The sequence below is a fragment of the Meleagris gallopavo genome, chromosome 5 (genome assembly GCF_000146605.3).
Source record: "Meleagris gallopavo isolate NT-WF06-2002-E0010 breed Aviagen turkey brand Nicholas breeding stock chromosome 5, Turkey_5.1, whole genome shotgun sequence".
NCBI lineage: Eukaryota > Metazoa > Chordata > Aves > Galliformes > Phasianidae > Meleagris > Meleagris gallopavo.
Window position 1 is genome coordinate 15,285,661 of NC_015015.2, and position 24,715 is coordinate 15,310,375.

At 40.8% G+C, this 24,715-nt stretch overlaps 1 protein-coding gene across 1 annotated transcript in view; it reads right to left on the reverse strand.

Moving 5' to 3' along the window:
• Window positions 1-4,510: 4,510 nt before the first annotated feature.
• Window positions 4,511-24,715, reverse strand: part of CHKA (choline kinase alpha) — a 21,467-nt gene continuing 1,262 nt past the window's right edge. The window contains exons 2-12 of the mRNA XM_019616074.2: window positions 21,966-22,077; window positions 14,896-14,949; window positions 11,543-11,656; window positions 10,825-10,958; window positions 10,457-10,561; window positions 10,036-10,094; window positions 8,346-8,433; window positions 7,698-7,806; window positions 7,104-7,210; window positions 6,716-6,797; window positions 4,511-5,946 (exon numbers count right to left, since the gene is read on the reverse strand). Of these exons, the coding sequence (XP_019471619.2) occupies window positions 5,887-5,946; window positions 6,716-6,797; window positions 7,104-7,210; window positions 7,698-7,806; window positions 8,346-8,433; window positions 10,036-10,094; window positions 10,457-10,561; window positions 10,825-10,958; window positions 11,543-11,656; window positions 14,896-14,949; window positions 21,966-22,061 (1,008 nt within the window). The 5' untranslated portion in view covers window positions 22,062-22,077 and the 3' untranslated portion in view covers window positions 4,511-5,886. The remainder of the gene's footprint in view (window positions 5,947-6,715; window positions 6,798-7,103; window positions 7,211-7,697; window positions 7,807-8,345; window positions 8,434-10,035; window positions 10,095-10,456; window positions 10,562-10,824; window positions 10,959-11,542; window positions 11,657-14,895; window positions 14,950-21,965; window positions 22,078-24,715) is intronic.

Genomic DNA, 24,715 nt, shown 5'->3' on the forward strand with positions numbered 1-24,715 from the left:
AATTGCACAGCAGACACGTGAAGCTGTAAAACATGTGAAAAATACAAATACGTTGACCAAAAGGGCAGCAATTGGCCTACATTGCTCTGATCTGTATCAGTGGAGGTAAAGGTCAGGCCCACAAAAGCTGTGGTTTAGAGGCAGCACGATGGGAGAGCGCTGTTGCCCTTTTGAGTGATGTCATCTTCCTGTGCTGAGGTCAGAGACGCCAACAAAGGGCAGTGGAGCTCATTAGGGCTATGGCTCTGTGGGGTCCCTCCAGGGAAGCCAGGAGGAATGTGGGTGCTGCTGAGCAAGGAGAGGCCAAACAGATGCAGAAGGCCGGGCTGGCTCTTTCAGGTTCACCAGGGGCTTTGGTTAACACCAGCACTTGTGTACTGGGGGCATTCTCATAGAATCACAGAATCACCAAGATTGGAAAACACCTCCAACATCATCCAATCCAACTGTCCACTTAACACCAATATTTCTGCGCTAATCCATGTCCCTTAATACCAAAGCTAAATGTTTATTGAACACCTCCAGGGACAGTGACTCCACCACCTCCCTTTCTCACCTCTTTTCCTCTTCCCTTTGTCTTTTTGGGTCATCTTTGCTTTTCTGGGAAATGAGAACACAACTTCTGACACTACAGAGATTTCTATCTAACCCTGTCAGACCACAAAGATACAGAAATACTGCTGAGGTATGACTGCTAACATTTCTTTCCCTCTTTTTGATGAAACTGGATGGTAGAAAGAGACATTGTCATGTGATCCTCATGCTCCTCACCCACTGATATAAATATTTCATAAAAACCTGCATATTTATACATAAATGTATAAACAACAAGAAGAAAGTAACAACAATAATAATGTTAGAAAGATGGATTAAGAGAAACAAATGAAAATGTAATGGAAAAATTTCATTTTAGGTTGTCTTCGCTTTCAAACTGGAATGAGAAAGACCTCAAAGTGAGTTTCAGAAACCTTAACTCAGTCCTGAATTTTCGTCCAAAGTGTAATTCAATGCAAATGGATTGCTTATTTCATCCCTACAGAGAAACCAGTATTTTTCCAAATAACTCTACCAAGGGATTTATGAAATAACCATTTTCATTTGTAACCGTAGCCTTCTAATTAGATTTCATCCTAAGGTGAAATTGTTAAACCCTTCAGAACTGAGACATTACACGCAATTCTCTATAATCTCTTCCTGGGGAAATTATTGTATTATTTAATACTCTTTGTTTCGGGTAATTAGAGCAGGCTTCCTTCCGCCCTTCTACTCGCTGTTCCCTTTATTTACATCTGCAATGGGCTTGTACAGCCACAGCCTCTGTGGGCTTCTAGCTTCTAAAGAGAAGGACATGGGCTAGGAGGGATCATTCATCATGGAAGGTTCATTTGGGCTGTGGTGACCTTTCCTTTGGTGTATGTGGCCAAGACAAATCTCACTTGGTCGATCCTGATGAGCTGTAGGAGGAAGTGGAAGAGCAGGGGGAGAAACCCACGTGCAAAGGGAATGGAGAGCTTCCAGGCGGCAAACACCAGAGCTGAGGTCAGCAAATTTTCCAGATTATTGCAGACAACGCAATCATCTCCAAACCTTCAGTTCCTGACCCAGCTGGGAGTTAAGCACCCTGCCCGAGGGGGTAGGAGTAGGACACAGCCAACGGGTAACAGCACGGCCCTCTGCAAGGCTGTTCCTCTGAGCAGAACTGCAGTGCTCTGTCAGTCTGAGACTCAAACCAAGGCCTGCTCAGGGAGCTGTCTTTTCAGGCCATTCATGCCAGTCAGGCCGGCCGGCAGCCAGACTTCATGGCTGATCCCTGTTTAATGAGCCTGGTAGATACACATCATGTATGTCTTTGTTTGTGCATTATAATATGATCACACTTAACCCCGAGTCTGCAGGGGCTCTGCCTACTTGGGAAATGAAAGCCATAAAAAACGAATTTCGCATTAGGAAAAAACAAGCGGGCTGTTTGCTAGTGACCAGCTTTGTTGCCTGGGTACCCAGCACAGTAGCTCCTTTCTGCTCACTGCCAAGGCCCTGTAAGAGCACACTGTGCTTCATTTCAGTCCAGAGCCATTAGGGCTATTTATTCACCTCCGGTGCAACGCTCCATTTGTCGTTTCACGTGAACCGGGCAGGCACCAGGGACAGCCCTGCTGAGCACTGAGGGACAGCTCAACCACAGCTTCCATAAGAATCTTTTGGGGATGATCTGAACCCTGAAAAGCCACCTTCTTTGTCAGGCTCAGCACACGGTTCTCCACCCTCCTATCTGCAGAAACAATGCAGGGCTGTGCCGCACTGCCTGGTAGCTGCTGCCAGCTCCCTCCCAGCACCAGCTGCATCACCCTGTTGCAGATGCACTGGGCTGGAGAAACAGCAGCAGGGCAGTTGGCTTCTGTCTGCCAGACTCGTGATTTCACTGCTCCAAAAAAGCTGTGACGTTACCGTGAGTGCTGCCTGCAGAGAAAGCACAGTGCTATCTCGAGGCACTTATCTCCAGCCACTGCAATTTAACACACCATCCCCCAGCAGCTGGACCACAATAAACCACAGTACTGAGGTTGTAGAGTAGACGACATCGGAGGTGCTGGCACTTAGGCTCAAGACAGTCAACTTTCTTCATTCTAGGAATTCATTTATTCGCTTTCTCCTTTGTTCTCTATTTACAACTCAGGTGATGCAACTTGAGAGGGAAGATGTAGGTTGGATGTCAGAGGGAAGTTCTTTACAGAGAGAGTAGTGAGGTGCTGGAACAGGCTGCCCAGAGAGGTTGTGGATGCTCCATCCCTGGAGATGTTCAAGGCCAGATTGTATGGGGCCCTGAGGAGCCTGTTCTGGTATTAAGTGTGGAGACTGGTGGTCTTGCCTGTGGCAGGGGTATTGGAGCTTGATGGTCCTTGAGGTCCCTTCCAACCCAAGCCATTCTATGATTCTATGATGTATTCTTCATTTCCCAGCTTCACAGGCTCTTGCAGAATTAATTTCCTCCTTTCTCATCATCAAGACCAAAGCGATCTGTTGGACAAATTAAGTCCCTGGACAATACTGCTGCAAGTCCCTGTGCCCTTTGTGGGCTTACAGTCATAATCAGCTAAGATAAAAAATTATGGTCATCTGAAGAATTGAAATCCAGCTCCTTCTGCATAAACTGCAGTACTACCAAAGACAAGTTAGTGGGGGGGTAGGGGGAGGACAACTCCTATGGAAGGCAACAGACCTGATTGAGACATGCACACACAGAGGGAGAGCAACATTCTTAGTGAAACTGCGTTTCAGAAAGCAATTTCAAAGAGGGATGCCAAACAGTCATGGTAAGTTTATCCTGTTAGTACCCTCGATGCTGGGGAGTGGGGGTTTGCCAGGATAGCTTATACTATTAGTCTCATTTTCATCAGTTAAAAGCAGGTCCTTTCAGCAGTGTCTGGATTTGCAAAGTGATGTGGACACTAAGTCAAGGATTTCTAAAGTAGACATAAAAGCAGACAGGAAAGCAAAACTCAAAAACTGGTTTTATTTCCCAGTCAACTGGAAGGAGTAACCAGATTCAAATTGCCTTTATGAACAGCAAGCCAGATTGACTCAACTATTTTGAATTTAAAGAAAAAGTTGAACCACACTGACAGCAAGCTTTAAGGCGACTCCACAGGACAATACCCCAATAGAGATGTGCCAACGCATACAAGTAACTGCTTGGCCAGCTCGGAAGCAAACTTTAACCACTGCTACAACACTGCTCCAAATGAAGTAGCAACTGAGAAATAGGAACTGAAGCAGCCCCATCTAAAGTAAGTTTTAAAATAATTAAGAGAACTTACCCTTAGTAGGCAATCTGCAAGGAGAGCCACACGCAGCAGAACCTAAGCAGCGCTCCCAGCTCACTAAATTGGAACCACCTGCATCCAGCTCAGCTTAACACACAGCACCTGGGAGAATACCACCCTTCCAGACCAAGCTCACTTTAAAGGCACAAGACAGCACATTTGGTTTTTTCAGCTCAGAGGAATAGTCCTTTCCAGCTAGCTGCCTAATATCATTCTGAGTTGTGGCCCTCCCTGCCATCCCCACTGGATTTATTGTATGCAATAACATACATCAAATGAAGCCCTCAACCTTATAAATTACCCAAACATTCATATTACAAAAGCTTCGCATGGCACGCTAGTAAAATTCAGTACATGCTCTCAACTTTTAGCAGCCTCAACACTGCCCTGTTAACTGTTTAGAGCAGTCAGCAGGACAGTAAATTGCTTAAACCTAAACCTCTTACCTCTAAAGCTATACACTACCTCTCATTACTTACTTTAACAGCCCTTCTTCCTCATGTGTGCTATTAGTACTCAGTTATACAGTAACTGCAAAAAAAAGTGCAGAAGAGAAATCCCACAGCCTCAAGCCTCAAGTTTAACTCCAGCTTATCTTAAAGGTGGAACCAAAGTATTTCCAGAATAGATTGAGGCCAGAAACTGCAGCTGTTTTACTCTGCAGATACAAGGAAGACTTAAGAACTATGATCTTTTCAAGTGCTTTTATATTTATTATAAAGCATTAATAATTGTGTATGCAAAATGATTCTCTATACTAGAGAATAAACTGATAGCTTTTACAAGTTATGCAATACAGTACATGAAATGCTGCACATTTTCTTCAACTGCTTGGAACAGTATTTGCTATACAAATGAAAAAAAGGTAGACTTAAAAGTTTATTATTTATAATACAGTGTGTTAGAAAGCACAACAAATAATGTTCAAAATAAACAAGTTCCCAAAAGTCTAAAGAAATCTTTAGATGACATGTACAGAGATTATACTCAAGTTTCAATATACATGTTATTGTTCCCCACGAGACGCCCTACTTTACTGCACTGCTGGAACATGATGAAAACTGGAGGTACAAGAAAAGCACCTCCCAAGCCACACAAGCATTGGACGGGCAGAACGGCGACTTCCTGAAGTGTTCTCTGCAGTCTTTGGCTCTACTATTCCTTACAGCCACGTACCGAGGCAACACCGGTCAAGAAGAGAGATGGGATCCAATTTGTCAGTCTCGTCAGTGTCAATCCAGTTGTCTGGGGAGTAGCTAGAGTAATTCAAGGCACTCTTCCCAGTGCTGACCGCCCACTGAACCCCCTGTGCTGAACGCAGCATTTTAGGAGACAACCAGGCTGGGCTAAAGCATGTTCTTGGAGGATGAGGAATGAACGGTTGAAGACAAACTCCTTTGGAATGTCCAGTTCAAAGTTCATTCATACTTCACAGGCACACCAGCTTAAGAGAAACATTCGTGTATACACAGATAACACTTGAAAGCATGCAGCTTCCATGTGTTTCCTTGCTTTATGGTTAAAGTGGTGTAAGGTATCAGCAGCTTTGAAGATAGTGTTCACGGGGCAGGTTGAACCTAATCTCACAGTAAGATTTGAAGCCTACTTCACAGTGTAACAGTTGTTGCCTTTGCTTTTCCTTCTCATTAAGAGGCAATGTCTACAATGTCTACACCTTTACAGCTGTTCTGCTTACAACATTTATCATCATGACAATAAACCCCTAGAAAACATACAGTAACACTGTTTGCTCCGATGCAGGTGGTATTGACACTTAATTGTAAGCTTCTCCCAGAATATAAAATATCTTCTAGATTAAATTCTAGATTAGAAAGATTTTAAGATATTGCACTGTTGTATTTTACTTTTGCCTCTCAATCTCATTCCACATACTTATGAAACTGTAAACAAGTCATTTTTATACAGTCTTCAGTATTGTACTCCTGCCTTCCAAGGAATTGGAAGTCAGTGACACCTTCGTTACAGATACAGTAGCCTAAGCACGGTGAAAGTTCTGTCCAGCTGCCCTCTTCGTACAATAACCAACAGGCCACTCCTCCCACATTCATACTTGGAGCCTCTTCTTCTGATCGAAGTACACATCGAATCTGGATAATGCATATTCCTGGAGAAACAAGAAAGATTAAAACAGTGAACAGCCACATTTCTATTTTTGGTAAGGGGAAACAATGAAGGTATTAACTGTGTTACCTTACTAATCCATCATCCCAATGAACTTGATCTATTTGCTCAAGATAATCTCCTCAAAGGTTTTCTTGCCTCTAAAATTTCCTCCCATCTTTTATTTCAACCAACACTGTTAGCTGCTGCCACCAAAACACCAGGGAAATAAAAGGAACTAAAAAAAGTCAAGCTTTCACTAGGAATGGTTTCTGCAACTCTTTCTGCAAGATACTCAGCATACCTTAAGGTTGTATCACTATACAGTACCCTAAATACCTTGCAGCAAGAGTTTATCTGGAAGCAGAAGCTACCTGGCATTGACACTTGCACAATGGGTATGAACATGTTGTATGTGTTCTCTGCAACTACTCACTTTTCCAATTTATACTCACTGTTTCCCTCTTGCAGGGGATTCTCTTACTGCAAGAGAATCACTTCACTGCAAGGCAGTCACATCACTGCAAGGTTTGACATGCACAGCTAGTCTGTCTTTGTAACAATGAAAGTAATTTCTGAAATTTTTAGAATCCTAGGAGTTATCATTAAAATGAAGAAGAAAAAGCTAGTAACGAATGGGTTCGTTTTTTTTAACTCCACTTAAAAGTTTTAAGTTGCACTGAGCAGCCATTTCATTTACTCTGCTAATGTATCACAGGTTACTTACCACATACATTTTTAATTCAATGAAACTTTAATAATAAAGAACTTACCAGGTAACCAAATTCAATGGATGAGATCTTTGCTTGTATAATAGACCACAAACCCCAGAAGAAGTGTGATGCAAGGGCAAACCTGAAATGACAAGACTATATTTACTATAACACCCAACTGAGTGCCAACTGAACTCAATGTCCTGTTAGAATACTAGCTGTAGTTTGTGGGTGGCCACCCCTTTTCTTCTTAAAGTATGATACTGCACAAAATTCCATTAGCTTCCCTAATATTTTATTTACTCTACATGCATATCACACATCTAAAGCTTGCAGTTGACAGGTTTTTCTTCACCATATAGAAACTGCTTAGCACCTTCTTGGCTGAAGTTTCTCTGAGGTAGATACCAATGGAAGTTTCAAGACAGAGCCAAGGAAGGTATGTTACCTATTAACTTCTAGCAACATTTCTTCTTCTAGTTTGGACTTCTCTTCATTGCTCAGATTTTCAAAGCCATCTTGGAATGCAGACAGGTAACTGGAGATAAAATGAAGCTGGAAAGCAAGTAATCAAAAAAATAAAGTTACAAACCTGTCTCAAAGCAGATTTGCTTCTTTCAGAATTAGTCAGTTCTGACAATGTTGTATTTTTTCCAAACATAGTGCTAGAGTTAGATTAATGGCAATTCCACTAATTGCTTGGAAGCCTGGTTTAGGAAAGGACAACAACTGACATTTTGCTACTGACAGCTACCTTCACAGCTTCACTCCACAGCTACTGCACCTCATTTTTGTGGTGCACAGCAAAAAAAAAAAACAAAAAAAAAACAACACACCCATGAGAAATTCTACCCTGAATGGCTGTTATGAACTTTGTACAGCTTTAAAGCAAGCAGTCAGGATTATAAGAACTACTATACATGGGTAGTCATGGAAGAAAAAGTTCTAGAAAAAAGCAAGTCTAAATTAGAATTGGAAAGGAGAGTTAAGAATCTGAAGATTGTAGACAGTGGCTTATTACTTTATTCTTATAAGTGCCCACCTGTTGCTTCTTTGAAGGATATTTAAGAACACTAGCTTTGAAGAATGGATACTTCTCATATGTGTAATCATACATCCATTCACAGAAGTGATTCCCAATATCAAAGCCTCTGAAAAAGAGATAGTCTTTATTTGTACACCAGCCATTTGTTCTTGCTTGATCAAGTTTAGAAGCACAAGGCTACTTTTTGCCTTGTTTGTTGCCTAGCAGTTTTTGCTAAAGGAAGTAGTTCATTTGTCATTTCTCTACAACTTCTTTGCAAGTCACCAAAACCACGTATAAAAGATGGACAGCTATTAACAGAAATTACCAGCTAAATGTAGACACATTAAATACACAGGTAAGCAATACATCTCAGCACTAAGTCAGACACATCTAGCATTAGCATTACTTCTGTCTGTAGTAAGTGAAGTGAACAAGCTCTCCAATCCAGCAAGCTCCAGCATCTGTGACCGTATTTTCTCTGAGCTAAGCCTACATCCAAAGCTGTCAGAACCAAAGCTGTTTTGACTAATTACATCTGTTGTCTAAGAGCAGAACACAACTCATTAGGAATAGACATAACCAGCAGCTCAGCACTTGCTCTCATTCTAGCTGTAAAAATGCAATACATCTTCTTGCTCATCAGAAAAGAAGAAAATGACTTACCGGTAATTATAGCTGCTGTATTCAAAGTCTATGAGCATCAGCTTTTGTTTTTCTGAATTCTCTCTGCCTTCTAGAAGCAAGATATTACCTAAAAACATTAGGAGAATATTAGGTAAGATAATGTTTATACAGACAGCATACTCAGTCACAGGGAAATTACAGAAAAGCCATACTATGTCTTAAGAAACGCTGTTCAGATAATCCCAGTTATCCCTTACATCTACACAAGAGTAATAGGAACAGCCAAGTTGCAAAGCTGAGATATATACTATAAGCCTTGAAAAAGCAGAAAGCAAAAAAAGTTTTCTTCTGTACAGGCAGGGAGGCACATCTGTTCCCCCAAGGCTCTTACTTCTCCAAGACAGTGCTTAGCTTGCAGCTAAACCATGTGACACCATCAGCATTAACAGCCCTTGCTGAATATTGCTTACAACACTCGAGATCTAAATTATGTAGCATCCCTCAGACCTGCACAGCACTATCATTGATCACACAACACTTGGGACAGGAATTGCTTTTCAGCAGCCTGAAAGCCATGGACTCAATCACTTTGCTCTTTTATGTAGCACAATAGGTACCCTCAGAAAAACTCAGCCTCTTCCTGCATAAGGGAGATTATTTTATCTGTCTTTCTAGTCTCTTCATCACAGTAACTCATCAAAAACTTGTAAGTCTGCCTGCAGTCAAATGATAACAGTTTTACTACTGCTAAGTCAATTTAGTGTAATTCTAATTCCTGCTATATTCTGCCCACTACCCATGTGTTGATCTGTTTTCATGTCAAATCTAATTCACCTACCTTCGCACCAGCAGAACAAACACAGTATTTTCCCTATTCCTTCAAATATTCTCCCTGAATCTTGAAAATCTAGCTTCCAAAGCTTGTCTGAACCCTATCATACTCCAAAACTCCCCTAGTACCGTACCTGGAATGAGATCCTGAATTCTACTACTATTAAGATAGCTCTTCATTCCTCATTTCAGTGGCTTTTTCCCCTTGTGCTCCCTATCCCTTTGTTCCTGTCCTCTGGAGCAATCCTTTTCTAGGCCCATTCCTCCGCCTTTGCTGAGGGGACCCCTGAGAACACAACAGCCCCACACATGGTCCTGGTATAATATCCTTGCAGCTCAGCCTAGCTTACTCTCTTTACAGGTAAAAGGACACCCACATGCAGAACACAGCAAACCAGCACCTCAAGCCCTGCCTCCTCTCTCCTCTGCCTGGACAACTAGCTCATAAGAAGTGTGATTTCCTACATGACTCTCAGAAAAAAGGGAAGTAAGTTTTTTTCTGATGTTTCTTACCAGTACAAATTGAGAATTGCTGACTCAAACTCCTCTAATCTCCACTTTCACCATTCACTTCTTCAGCTCTTTCTTTCAAAAGGGCTACAGAACATCCTATCTCACTCAAGGCTGCAAAGATGCTGCTAATAGGAAACTCAAACCTGTACTGAGCTTGCGTACACGCTTAGCTTGGAGGTATGACGCTGCAGTCATTCTCTTCATTAGCCCAGACAATCATTAAGTCAATGCATTTTGCCTTGCTGCTGCTGCACACTGGGAGTGCACAGGCTGTTACTTCAGGTCGCAGCCAGGGCAGTACCTTGATAATACAACTGCCTCTCAGAGAGCAAACAAGTGGTCGGAAAAAGGCTCAACGCCGCATCACTGAACAAGGCCAACTTACCTTCCTGGCAGTCGTTGTGGCAAAATACAACTGGTGATGAAGTAGCCTCAAGCATAGCTCTAGAAAACAGCAGTACAGGAGCCAGTAAGTAGCAGATCATTAAGTTCAGTTCAACTTCTAGGTAAAAGATGGACTTTGTTGTAAGAATTTGAAGTGCTATTTATTTCTAGCAAGTGCCTGTTTTCTTTATTATGAGCAGAAGATCAGAACAGAAGTAGGACTATACTGATCACCATCTGAGATCAGCAAGTGATTTTATTCAATTGTAATAATACTACACACAGGTTGGCTACAGAGCCACAAAATCTCCAACTTGTAAAAGTGAAATGAATATAGGGTACTGAGCAGTACAATGAACTTGAACAACTGCACAAATTGATACTAAAACTGAGACCAAGAAGATAGTTGTAGATAAGCCTACCTTAGATTTTTCATTTCCTGGGGTAAATTGTAACTGAGGAGTTTGTTCAGTTTCCTAGTTTTGGATTCTCTAGTAAATTTTATCCTCAGCACTTGATTTAGATACCTGTTAAAAATAAAGATAACAGTACAGTGCTTATGCCAATAAATAAAACGTCTTCCCACATTAACATTAAATTTAACTAAAATCAAGGAAGTTTAAAAATAAAGGCTAAAGAAAACGTACCCTCCCCCTCCCCCCGAAATAATTTAAGATCATCAGATAACTAAGAAATCATTTTTGAGTACTGTCATTCAGGAAGAATGTTCCAAATATCAAGTTTATGACAAGCCACCTTGTTCATGTACTTCAAATAGTGTATAACTTACTTTTCCATTGTCCCAAAAAGCCACTTAGGTTCTTTATTAAATGGCATTTTCATGCCATGAAATATTGCCATCTTCTCAGCTATTTCAGCAGATATGTCGGGTAAGCTAAGTTCTTCAGTACTTAGTTTCCTGCTCTGTAATAAAGTACAGCATTCTTTAAATACAGTTAAGTGAGAAAGATGAGTACTAGAAAGAGTGAGTACTTCAGCAATACACTTTTCCTCATCCTCCCAGTATGAACTTAAATTGATAAACTGCATTTGGAAAAGCTGAGTTAACTAGCCCAGCTTGCTTATGACTTAATCAACTCTGCTCTACGATCAAGACCTGGGGAATATCAAATCTCACACCAAGAATACCCTCAAAGCAGACTGAGTACAAATATTTAAGGACATCAAAAGCACCTGCTCTCACTGCTTTTAAAGGAAAGTGTTACTCTATAGCTTCCAATGCTATGTTTGGTATCTAACAAGTTTTTTATCTTCATTTATTAGTCTCTGCTACAGCTGAGGAATTTTTAGATATCTCTCCCTGGCAAGAGCTATAATTGGGCTCTCCAACACCCACTGTAACTGTATTGAATTACAGCTAGCAATTACTGCAGACTGCCAAGTATTCCATTCCCACATCCCTGCTTCTCTGGGCAGTTCAGAGACCTTCTTGTCATGATCAATTAAAACAACTACCAGCCCACTAACTAATCATGAACAGGACTTACAGGAATAAATTCCTCTAGTCTCCCCTGCGGAAAGATTCCATACAGCTTTGGGCCAAGAGCTCTCTCTGCCAGAATGGCAAACATAACACTTTCCAAAACCATGGCTTCTGCCCCCTGAAAAAGAAAAATTAAGAAAATATCAAAACGTGATGCGGTGCCTCCAGAAAAGTTTAACAAGTCTCAAACTGGGGAGAAAACAAGTACTATTCAGATACCATTGCATCAGGACAAAGGAAGACTATGCAAAAACCAAACTATTCCCTCCTCCCTATGCTGTGGGATTTATTTCCAAAGGAGCTTATCCTGCTGAAACACATCACAGGAACTATATATATTATTCTTAGTGATTTTAACACAATTTGGAGCAGTATCTCACGAAAGGACAGTTTAATCATGCAAGTGAATAAAGTGAGTGACTGAACTAACCAGCTTTTCATTCAGAAGAATGAATTAGGGTTTGTTTCTACTAAGCACGTTTTAGGTCTTCCCTCTTTCTCTTTTTATTAGAAGGAGAGAATAATTTAAACTCCCACTAAAGAGGCGAGGCTGAATAAACATTCTTCCTTCACTATGTCCAAACATACCTCAGCCTTCATGAGGTTTTCTTTACGCCAATAAACTCAGTCCATAACAATCGTAGGCCAGCAGGTTTTTTTATATGAAGTATGTCTCAAAAATACAGTTGAAGTCACTGAAGTACAGCTTTCTTGACAGATTATTTCTAAAACTGAAGCCATAAAATAGATCTCTACATCTAGCAACTAGGTCATCAGGGATCCAGCTGTACTTACATTCAAGAGGTTTATGAACTCTGCTGATATTTGAGCAGCTCTCCTCAAAACCTGACCCATGATACATACAAGCCTAAGTAGCACGAGCACAAAACTAGGAAAGCTCTCAGGTATTCTGAGCTACAGAGCCTTTTGTACGACTATACTCACTGCAGTCTCAGATAGCAGAGAACCCTTTTTATTCAGGTTCTACTCTTCAGCAATCTTCAAGCAGTTTCACAGCTTTTTTTTTTTTTTTAATTACTGTCCTACATCTTATTGCACTGATACACTCTCAGGAAAGTATAGCATTTCACTGTGAAGTGCAGCAAAGACTAGCAACCACACTCTGAAGTATTAACTTCCATAAGAAGTGAGGAGGCCATCAAGGAAAACACTTAAGAGATTCAGATGACTTGCACACGAATGAAGTAACCCGTGCCCTCCACTATTTTTCCATCTCAGTCGAGGCAGAACTAACACACCAAGAAGAGATACATAGATTATCATCTGACGTGCACTCAGCTCCACAGATGTGAAAGCTCTAAAGCCTAACACCAAGCACCAAAAAGAAAAGCAAATTAGACATAGGTTACTAAATGTCTATCCCAGTGCCAACAGATACTGAACTTGTGTGTTGCTGGTACAACACCAGGGTGTTTTAAAAGCCTCATCACAGCAATTCTGTTGGTTGTGCCCACTAAGACGTTACCTTCTTGATTTCACATCTCACTAAAAGAGAATTCAGGATACTTGGATAACAGCAAGTGCCAAAGCAAAAGAATGACCTTATACATGAGGAATAATTGAGAAATTTGATCACCTGTAAAGATATCCTATAAATCTCCAGTCCACTTTCTGCAAGAGAAGTATACTTTTTCCCCTGAATTCAAGCTTAAGTATTCCTTGAACCCACCTAACTTTATCCCATCATTTTATCCTAAGAAAAGTCAAAAGAAACTTTGATAGCCATCAACAAAAAAAAGCTCCAGACAGTTGGCAATCCTAGTGTTTTTCTTTAGTACTTTATCCACAGATTACAACTTCGAATCAAACCTTAAAAGCAGAGTTCAAAGGGAGCATGTTTTTCACTCACCCTATGTCTGATCTTATCACAGAATGGCCTGGGTTGAAAAGGTTGAAAACTCGATGATCATCTAGTTTCAACCCCCCTGCTATGTGCAGCATCACCAACCAGCAGACCAGGCTGCCCAGAGCCACATCCAGCCTGGCCTTGAATGCCTCCAGGGATGGGGCATCCACAGCCTCCTTGGGCAACCTGTTCCAGTGCCTCACCACCCTCTGGGTGAAAAACTTCCTCCTAATATCTAACCTAAACCTGACCTGTAACCTAAACCTCCCCTTCATTAAGACTCCCCTTAATGCATCAGGAGTGGTAATCAGAGAGATCTCCATTTACCATTTTGGTTACTTTTGTTATGTTTCTGCCTAATCCTAATTACCTACCACACTTGAAAATGCAGAACACTAAAATAATCCACAACTACATGCTTGCAAGTTTCTAAATGTTGTTTCAGCAGTATTAATAAGAATGGCTGCATGTCTCCATGAAAGATTTGCCTCCAGATAGAAATTCAGGTGAACATTACCCAAACACAGCAGCAGGAGAACATCTGAGTTTGAATGCTCTCAGACCTGGCACTTAAAAGACAAAGGTTTGAACGGAGCAGCCAAAGAACTCCTCCTGCCATAAGATCAGTCACTTGAGAACAAGGGCAGCTCTGCTAACTTCACTGAAGTTTCATCTAGACTTCAAAAGTAGACATTCAAAAACAAACATCTTAAAACCACCTTAAGGTGAGTTGAGTTCTACTCCCCAGAAAAATGCTTAAGCCATTTCAGATTCTCAGGAGGCAAAAATAATACAAGAAAAAAGCAGCATTTAAGTTTGAATTACACATAGTCCTCCTTAATCACTGCCAAAGCCTTTACAGAACTGAAAAATGACAGTACAAATGATAACGTGTAAGAAGCAAACCATCTGGCTAACAAGCTGCAATGTTACCCTTAGGAGAAATATTGCCAAGGTAAAAATCTAAGCTACCAAATCCTGTTCAGATGATTATAAAAAATTGCACTCTGCCAGACATTATGCTGGATGAGCAGAAATGGTTTCAAACACAAACAGTGTAAAGTCTGCAGAATGCAGATGATCCCAGCACTTTGTGTTCAAAAGGAACTTCCCCAGCTCCATACAGTTTCCTCAGAAGAATTAAGTTTGATTTTTATAGAGGGATTAGGTAGAGTGCTGATCCTCCTCTAGCACAGAAAGAAGAGCCCTGCTCTATTAATTACAAGGGCAAGAATTGGTACAAAACCATCTACACTGAAATTGGAGTGTTTCATGTTTATGTAGAATACTTAAATATCTCCAAACCATGCACAGACACTCGCATATTGTATCACTTTTATGAGCAAATAGATGTGTTTTCTTCCTTGCTTTTCACAGTTTCTAACAACACAGCCCAGCCCAGGCAGATTGACTACTGGTTCAGAACAAGCAGACTCATGGTATTTCCCTGTTTCTAAACTTCTGTTAAGCAAGCAAATTTAATTACTTACTTGCAAGTCATTTTCCTTTTGAGACTGTTCTGATTCTCCTTTATTACAGGACCTCTATGAATGAGAAAAAGCAAGCACAATGAGAAGATGAAATTTAACACGATTAACCTGCAACCACCAGAACAAAGGGAGTAGAAGTGCCAGCTACAGTTAACTAGATGTCTCAACAATGTCTTGATCTGTGACAACTACAGCACTAGCATCCATCTGACCTCTGACCACAGTACTATTCCACCAATTCCAAAACCTTTCAAAAGGATGTGCCACTGAGACCAAGCCACTCCTGCAAATAGCCCAGGAGATGGCTTTCAGGTGTTTCTGTTCCCCAGTATTTCAAAAGTGCATTTCAGTGCATCACAAGCTTAAATATATGCTTTTAACTTAATTTTCTCTAAGTCCCTCTGAATGACATCTGGGATGACATTCTTCTTGCAGCTGAAACACTTAAGAGATAAGCTACATAAATTACATAAAAGCCTTTGAAGGACTATTGGTAAAGCTCACAAAGTACTCGTTTTAAATGTAATTTTAAATGGTTTTTCCCCCCAAATTCTTTTGGCAAAAATTTCCTTATTTATATAAGGAATATATATGCTGTCCAGGCCGTTATGTGCACATGCCACTAAGTATGCAAATCCAGGATTCATCTTCAAATGAAATGCCCACGTAAGCTAAAGTCCTATCAGCAAGAACTGCAGGATACAAGCAAATCTTTAACCAATTCCATGCAAAATGTATTGTGCTAGGCTTGTTGACTGTCATTACAAAGCAGCTTCAGAGTACCAAATCACACCCTCAGCAACCCACCTTCAATGGCACATGCTTTTAATAGAGCCACTCATTTAAAATTCAAGCCGTGATAAAAGCCTTGTCCTTTAAAGTTCTGAAGGTAAGGAGAAGAGAAAGCAAATGTTTGCTTAGATTTAGCGATAGTTTGTGGCTGCTACTTTATGTTGCAATTCCACCATAGACTGTTTAAACCAGACTGAGTTTAGGGGCCCATGAAGGCAGCCTGCATCTCCACCCTCTGAATAAAACGTGTGATTCACAGAACCGTGTGCATACCTTTCTGTCCCAACGTTCTAACATGTCCAGAACGGGTGGAAATACGAACTTAACAGAATACAGTTAAGCAACACCAGCTGTCTTCAGTACAATACAACAAGCTAAAGATTTACAGGAGCTATGCAGTTACGTTATTTCAGAAGCTATAGAAGAAGTATAGTTAACATGAATCCATGGTCTTTCAGCAAGTACTTCCCATTCCACTAGGATACTAAGCTTAAAACAAGACAGTATGAAGACTACTATTAGTTTATATTCCTTCCAAGGAAATTAATAGAGTCAAAACACATTCACTAAAAGCTAAACGTGTAACTACACGATAGCATTTAAGTAATGTACAGAGAGCTTCTCTGAACAAGCATGTCCTACATCAATACCACTATTGCATCTTACAGATTTTTCTTGAACAGTCAGAAAGTTACTCACCATCCAGGAGTCTTTCCTGATTAATGGTGCTCTCAGAATGGCTCAGTTCATCAGAAGGTAAGCAGATTAGGCTTTCCCCTAGAACCTGAACTGGCGCCCGCTTTACAGAGGGCGTGCGTAAAGAGCTAGCCAGTTCTAAGGACTCCACCTCAAAGGAGATATCCTAATGGCATCCACTGTGCCATTAGAAGGAGGCAGTTAGGGATGTTACCGCAGAGTCATCAGAAAAGGAGACTTCTGCAGCACCCCTTCCTCTTTTCTGTTCCCTCAGCATACAGCATTGGCATCCAGGGGAGGATGAATGCAAAGCAATTGGCAAATAACTTGTAGATAGGAATGGGAGCTTGGAGAGGATCAGTCTTCACAAGTGGCCATGTGCTCAGCCTAGAATTAGCACAGTCTCCAGTACGTGCTGTCAATGTGAATGAAGTACAGCGGGATGCGATTTCATGTAACAGAAATACAAGAGTTAAACTCTTTAAAGAGTTCAACGGATGTTCAAGCACTGGGATTTGATTTTGTCTGCGCAATCATCTAGTGGCTCAAAGCCAAACATCTCAAATGATGAGACACCGTCATGTAGATATTCATCTACATAACCAGCTCACCCTCTTGGCTCAAACATTCAAAACTAAACAGGTGTTGTTTCTTTTTTTTGTGTGTGTGTGTATGTGTGTGACTCCACTACCACACTCCAACTTACGAGCAACTTATTCTAGGAGCTATTTACTTTTAAAGCAATGAGGAGATTTTATTTACTCAAATAGGAGAAGGATTAAATAATTGCTAGAGGTTTTTAACCAGTCCTTCTGAACAGAAACATCAACTAAGAACGGGCACGTGCCTGAGAACAAACTACTGGAATATTTGTTCAGTGGTTGTTACTGTGAGAAGGTTTATGCTAGATTTTTGTTAGAGAGGATAACTAAGTGCACAAAGACAATAAAAAGTTGTATATAGTCTAATTTGAGGTTCACTGATCATGGAAATTAATTAAATGCAGTACATTTCAGGTACGAGATCAAAGTCCTAGAAGGGGAGACACTGCATTATCTGCGATTAGAAGACAACCAGATTGTGTTTGCACACCTGGCAGTTTGATACAGAGAATGGAGTTCTTCCAGCATTTTCTCCCTAACTCCCCACATTTATTTCTTTTGTAATTAGAAAACAAATTCTGTTTTTCAGAGGAACTCTGTCGAGAGGGAACAATTTGTACCTTTTTTCCAAAGTAACCGCAAGCTCTGTCTGCAAATGTAAAAGTTCTAAATTAACTTTTAAATTACTGCTTTAGTTGTTTCCAAGTAGGTATAAGTCATAGTACTGCAGTATTCTCAAATCCCAAGAAACTGCAACGCTACAATGAACTGACTGAGAAGTTATGGCAGCAGGGGAAGCTTTCTCTAATTCTAGAAGCTGACAAAAGACATTTATTTGAACAGGGTGGGAACACAAACAGTTTTAGATTCAGCAGTGACTTATTTCTGCTCCTGAGAACCTACCTGCCTTTCATCACTGATCCTTGCTAAGCCTGAAGAGACACATTAATTAGAAAGTCCTAGTATTTAACACATGTAGGACTCGAACTAGGAATTCTTGTTCAAAAGCCACAAAGACTTCTCTAATCCTCTTCATTTCAAGTTACCATTCCCTTCTGAGGGAGCAGAGGAAAGGAAGGGGCAATATTTTGAGGTTTTGTTATTACTCTAAACATTCAGATGCACAGACAGTAGCTGGTGCTACTTAAGCCTTATTTTTAAACATTGACATCCAGTACTAAAGAAAATGAAAGCTGTAGAGAACGCTCCAACTTCAGAGATCTCATACTATACCGTGAATCGTGTCTGTCACCTGGAAACCAGAGTGCTCTAGGCACGATCGCATGGGCAAGCCTGCAGCAGAGAACACATGCATATACAACTAAAGTGGTACATTACCCCCAGAACACCCTTAACTCCACCCAACACAAATATATCCCCGTAAGAGGTGTTTGGTTTCTTTCAAGCCGTCTGCCAGCGCCAGGGATTTGTAGTTACTCCATGCTACAAACAGACACCAACAACCACAGAAGACGTTGATAATTACAGTTACACAGCAGTCTGCATTTTATTTAGTTAAAAAAAAATAAAAGGCAGCAAGGCAGGTATGGAAAAGGATTTGCCACAGAACAGTGGCAACCATTTATACTTATTCTGCGTCTGCTCACAAAGAAATTGAGAGACCAAAGATGAACGTTAGGTATATTGGTTTGTTTTTCCTCATTTCTATGTAATATTTTCTTTTAGCTATTGCAAAGGAACAGTCCCAGTGAAACAGAGTTCAAGGTTCTTTTGACACGTGTAAAAGAATGGGAATCAATCACCATTTTACTTTTTGACGGGCGAACTTCAAAGAAATCCACCTTAATTTGGGCTTTTCTTTTGTCGATGTTTAACATATATTGAGACTCTATTGGTATTTCTAGGAGGTGGGAATTTCTTTTTTTTCTGAATTTAAGTAGAACCACTGTAGTGATCTGTATATGAAATCCAATCTTGAGGTCTGTAATGGCATTGTGGAGAACTTTTTGCTTTAGTCGTTGCAACTGAATTTAGCCAACAGTTCAAGTCATTTTGCAATGAGGAAGTTGTATTTTCAATGCTCCTCTTTAAATTTAGCTACTCAGCTGGAGCAAGAATAAAAGAAGCAGGGTAAGACATTTCCCTTTTTCCAATGGGTGACATATCTGCATTGTGCCTCAAACACTTGAGTTTTAATGTGGTTAGTACTTTAACCTGTCACAAGCACAAATTCTTGCCTTAAAAAAAGTTCTGCTCAAGGATATACTCAAGAGAAGTCCTTGATTTTTAAACATCCATGCCAGTGCGACCATTGGTAACAATGGCCAAGCTAGTTCCATTCATCTCCACCCAACTCCCCCCAGAACATTCATGCACACAAAGAAAACTGGCTTTAACATATCAGTTATGACAGAGGAAGGCACAAAGCCTTCCCTGCGTGGCAGCTTTAGCCAACTGGCATGGCTTATATTGGATGAGTTTCATGTACTGACATTTGTGTCTTCCAAGATTCATAATAAGCAAACTGGGGCTACTTTCAAGCTGCTGAAAAGGTTCCTTTAAAAGGTGGCTCAAAGAAAATGATGGTGTCAGTATTATTTGCCCAAGTCAGTGTGGAGTACCTACTTTTCACTTCTACCCTGTTCAAAAATTTTACTTCAATTTGTCAGCTGTATTTGTATCAATTTGGTGCAGATTGCTACAGATCTGCAGTACTCACAGGGACAATAAGAGGAGCTGATATCATTGTTTTGTGCTCCAACTGCAACAGAAAACAAGATGGGCAGGTGTTAAAACATACTACAATGACTCAAAAAGTAAGCGGTAGCTACTAATATCCAGCGTCAGTTAAAGACAAGCCAGTGAGAATTAAGTCTTGATCTTAGCATTAAGGTCTCAAAACTCAACTTAAGCAGTGTCCCTTAATTTCTACAGGGCTTTAAACTCAAGTGATGTCATTACAAAAGTTAAGGATCACTCCCTCATAACAAGAGCTTGTCATAAGATTCTGCTTAAGCCACGCTGAAATCCATAAGAGTCTTAAGTTAGGTTTTCAAAATACCCCAATAAAACAGTTTGCTTATATTTTAATTTGCACTTAAGGTACAGGGGCTGGAAGAGACAAATGTTTGTTGACAAAAATTGTGAACCTCAATGCAATCTGAAAGTTTTACCTTGGGACTTTTTCTGCTTACTTAACCTTTAGTGAACTGCACCAACAAGAGCAGTCATTTCACTGCCACTACGGAAATAAAGGAAGTTAGACATCTCAAAAGATCCTTTAACACCAAGAGCAGAAAGGTTAGAAAGTTATGAACACACTTTCAATTTTCAAACCAAATTAGTTCCCTGATTATAGAGCCCCCAATTTTGTTGATTTCTTCAGCAAATAGGGGCACAGAAAAGACAAGTTAAGAAAAACCCTGAGGGAAGAGAAGGGCAACCAAACACTAGAGTCTGCTTTTCCTTTATAAAAGAAAAAAGGGTGACGGGGGGGAACACTACATTTCTTCACAGCTCTTGGGCAGCAGAAGTTCTATCGCTACATTAAGTTTTATAGCCCATGTTCCTACTGAAGATTTCTACATATCAAGTCAGTACTGCATTGAAGCCATTAACAGTTATGAAAAAAAAATGGTATCACCAACGCTAGTCACTTCAGAAACAGTTTCACCAAGTTTTTGTTGTTATTTCCTCCCCCCCCACCCCCCCACTATATTTTTGGTTTCTCTTAAGCCAAAGTACACATTATTCAAACTGGAATTAATCCACTTTTACACACTTCTTGTTTAACTTTCCCAACACACATACGGTGGTGTAGCCAAATGCTATTTCAAATCACTGCAATCTTTCACATTATTTCTGGTAAAGTCTGCATCTCATGTTACATAAAAACACTTGAAAGCCAGTTAAGTGACAGTATCTAATGAGATTTTTGATAGTCAGCTTGGTCAAAGCAGAGGATGCAGGAAGAATGGACCAAAATTTCCACCACAGTCAATCTCTTCCAGATATTGGCTCAGTTTTTCAAAGCAAGTGACTATTAGAAAATATCACAAATTAACAGATAATGAAGCCAGACACTCTATGTCAAATAGAAACTATAGTCATGTAATCATAAAATTACATCCAAATGTAATTTTATGAAGCTGCCATTTTTCGTAAGGCTGAACACTTATGGTGATTTACTGCAGTGTAATCAAATGTCCAGCAGAGATGGATAAGACAAGATCTGCCATATAGTCCTATAGTAACAGCCTGTAAGATTTAGAAGAGATCATCTCTATAAGATTTTTCTACAGTTTCAAACAGATTTGCCAACTACTTCTCTTAAGGTTTGACAAATTTAAATGCTGTTTGCATTTTACTGTTTTTACTGACAAAAAAAAAAAAGGAATGGCACAAGAGTTTGATAAACATCTTGTTAAGCTTTTATGCCAGCTGTGGGGCACATCAAACACTTGGGAAAATTTATTTTGGAATGAGATGGCTATATGGTATTGATGTTTGTGCATCATTTTTATTATAACACCATAGATCAAGTCTTCCCATAGCACAGTCCCACAAGGTCTCTAACAAAATGCTTGAGCATTGTGTCAGTTAAGTTTGACAAAAAACTTTAATCTGAGTTGTAAGCCCTACTACGATAGAATTGGTTTAGTCCTCTGCAGTCCTGCTAGTTATGCCAGTCCTACATCAGTGTACAGAAGCAGATTTTAATAACGTTTCTAGAACACCACAGTCCAAACTTAACACCATATACAAAGCATTACTGATCAAACGGACAGCAAACGAGTCTTCAGCTGATAGACGCCAGCCAGGATCTGCATAGAAAGGAGCGTAAGTTCTAGACAAAAACAAACTATAAAGAGCGTGCCTTAAGCTAGCCATCTACCCCATAGCTGCTAAAACACATTCCCAAGCGGATAACACAGCAGTGTGTCACAGATGAAGATCTCCAAACACATCTCAGTCAAGCTAGAGAAGCCCTCCCTCTCCCAAAGCACTCCATGTACTCACCATCTGCAGGATTGCACCGTATAAACGCAGCAGAACTTTCCGTGGCTCATCTGCAACTGTCTCAATGGAATCAGGTAGCGAGCACTGAAACAGCATGTTGCTGAGGCCACCTCTACAAAGAGAAGGGTATGGATTATTTGCTAATTTAGATGCCCCTTGCTACGAACTGGAGACACGCTAATACACCTTTTACTACAGACACAATCTTATCAGGTAAGACACAAACTGGGGAGATCCACACTTCAGCCACTCAGGGGTTACATACAAGTATGCTGACTCTTCACGTAATCAGAAAAAGTGACAGCACCTGTGTTTTACAGCTTTACAGGCCAGATACCAGATGAAAGCAGTACTTCCTAGTTTCTGGTAGTCGAACTTCAAGAACAGCCTACTAAATCTGCGTTTTCCTTACCAAATTGTCTTTTTGCATTAACTTCACTGCCCTCGGTTCATTAACAAAGCATTTCTGCAACATCACAGTATACGTTGAGTTGGAAAGGACTCACGTTACTACTTCCTCTTGCAGCAGACAAAAAAGCACTGAAACTTCTGGTCTACTGCCAGAATAGAAATGCAAATCACATCTAAAAAAAAAAAAAGCCTTCTATATCTCATCATTAACAACACCTTCCAAAAACAGATACAATCCAAAAATAGTAGCTAATAGAAAAGGGATGAGGAAGCACAGATGTAATTTTTACCTGCAGCATACTACTGCATCACCTTACTGAAGTAGCTCTATTATCTAAATAGTAGTACTTGTGTTGTAGTTTGCAACACCACTGCAATGCTGTTCTCCTCATCACCCAAAGCACTGAAGGACAGGCATTTAGTGATACCCACAGTGAGCTCTGATTCCAGGAATCTGGACAGATCCAAAATGCAGTGGATAAATTACAGTTCTCAGTCCCAGCCTGATATTCACCGTAACGCTTTTCTAAATAACTATTTGGGTTCTCTTACAATCCCTCTGGGAAATCAGAAAGACTTTTCGGAGAGCCACCAAGAAAGTGCATGGCTTGCTATGTATCTACTGGGAGGTGACTGACAGAAGAGGGGCTGGACTACAGACTGAGAGCCAATAATTGAGAAGAAAAAAAAAACCTGAGCAAATAGGGTAAATCAGCAGCTGCACAACACGCTCAAGAAAGCAGACAGAAGAGAATGCTTGGCAGGCATTCAAAAAGGGAAATCATATGAAGTGAGTGAGCCATGGGGGTGAACAGGTAGGAAAATCGGGCAGATGGAAAGAGTAGCAAATGAAGATCAGAACCCAACCGCTCAGATGCAATCATAACGTTGGTTAGTTATACCAACTACATTTCTGGCTTCACTGAAACTGTGCTAGACAGTTTTCTGAAAGATTTTCTAGACCCTGAATGAAAATGTTGGTATTTAAATAGGAGAAATAAACACATAGAAACTCAGTTCATAAAATCTACCGGAGAAGAACTGAACAAATTCTGTCTCATCACTCTTGTCACTTAAACATACTCTGCCTGCATACAGTGCATTGAAGTCCAGAAATCCCTCTCTTGGACCCCCTCCAAACAAACAACAGCAGCAAACTACTCAGGCTGAACTCCATTCAACAGAAATCTCACTAGTTTTACACACTCCAGAACTTAAAAGTTACCTCTAATCAAGGAAATTAAAATGAGGGTAAAAAAAGGTAGCCTACTTCAAATTGCCAAAGGGTAAACCTTTCCAATCACCTATTTGGAAAGCCATCCATAACTTCCCAGAATCACAGCCACAGCAGTTAGGTGTGCTCATACCTGTGTTCTGATTGACTGTGAGTCCTTCTTTGCTCTCCAGGAAAGCATGGGCAAAACACCACCAATTCCCACAGTTTAACCCATTCTGAAACGTCAGCCCATCCTCAGTTCCTCCCAGCCAGAAGACACCAAGTGACTTTTCAAGTGCATCTCAAAGAGGAGGATTCCAAGAAATACCAGAATAACTGTGCTAAACCCTCAGGCTTTGGAAATTAAGTGCTTACAGCAAGCGGTGCAGACTAACAAGGATGAAGGCAGAATCAAGCAATGGGGATTACAGAGACACCAGTCTAGTCTACCGTTAAGGAACAGTACCAGTTTTCTTGAGATTCTCTCCCTTTGTTAACTCATTATGACCGCTGCCAAGCGAGAACTAAAAACACACAGGCCTTCTGTGCCGGATTTCAATCAATTACTTGATTTTAAAATACATTTAATGGTATAAGCCAATCACACTTGCTTTGATATAGCAGAGACTATCACAACCTTTCAAATATGACGGATAGCAGCTTGGCAACTTCAGCCACCAGTTCCCTCAGAACCAGCGCATAGATCCCACTGGGTCCCACCTTCAGGTTCTGTAGGTGGTCAGCTGACGTTTGTCAGTCGTTCATACTTCGTTATTGCTAACTACGGGTATTTACATGCAATTTTGTGTAAAAAGAAAAAAACAACCCCATAAGCAATAGGGAGGCAAAACCAGGAGGACTCGAAGGGAATTATAAGCAGCGCTGCCCTCTGAAAAGACAAGTGTGGCCACCTCGGGTCCGGCAGACCGACGGAGCACCGGGACACCGACCGAGGCGTCAGACACACATACACAGACTGCTTAATTCGCACGGATCTCCCACGCCGCTCGGAGGACCCCTCCGTTTCCACCCCAGCCGCCCGAATCTCCCTCAGCTGTCATCGCGCTGAGTCACCAGCGCCCATCGCGGCACCGCAGCGGGGCTGGAAGGAGCCGCGCCGCCC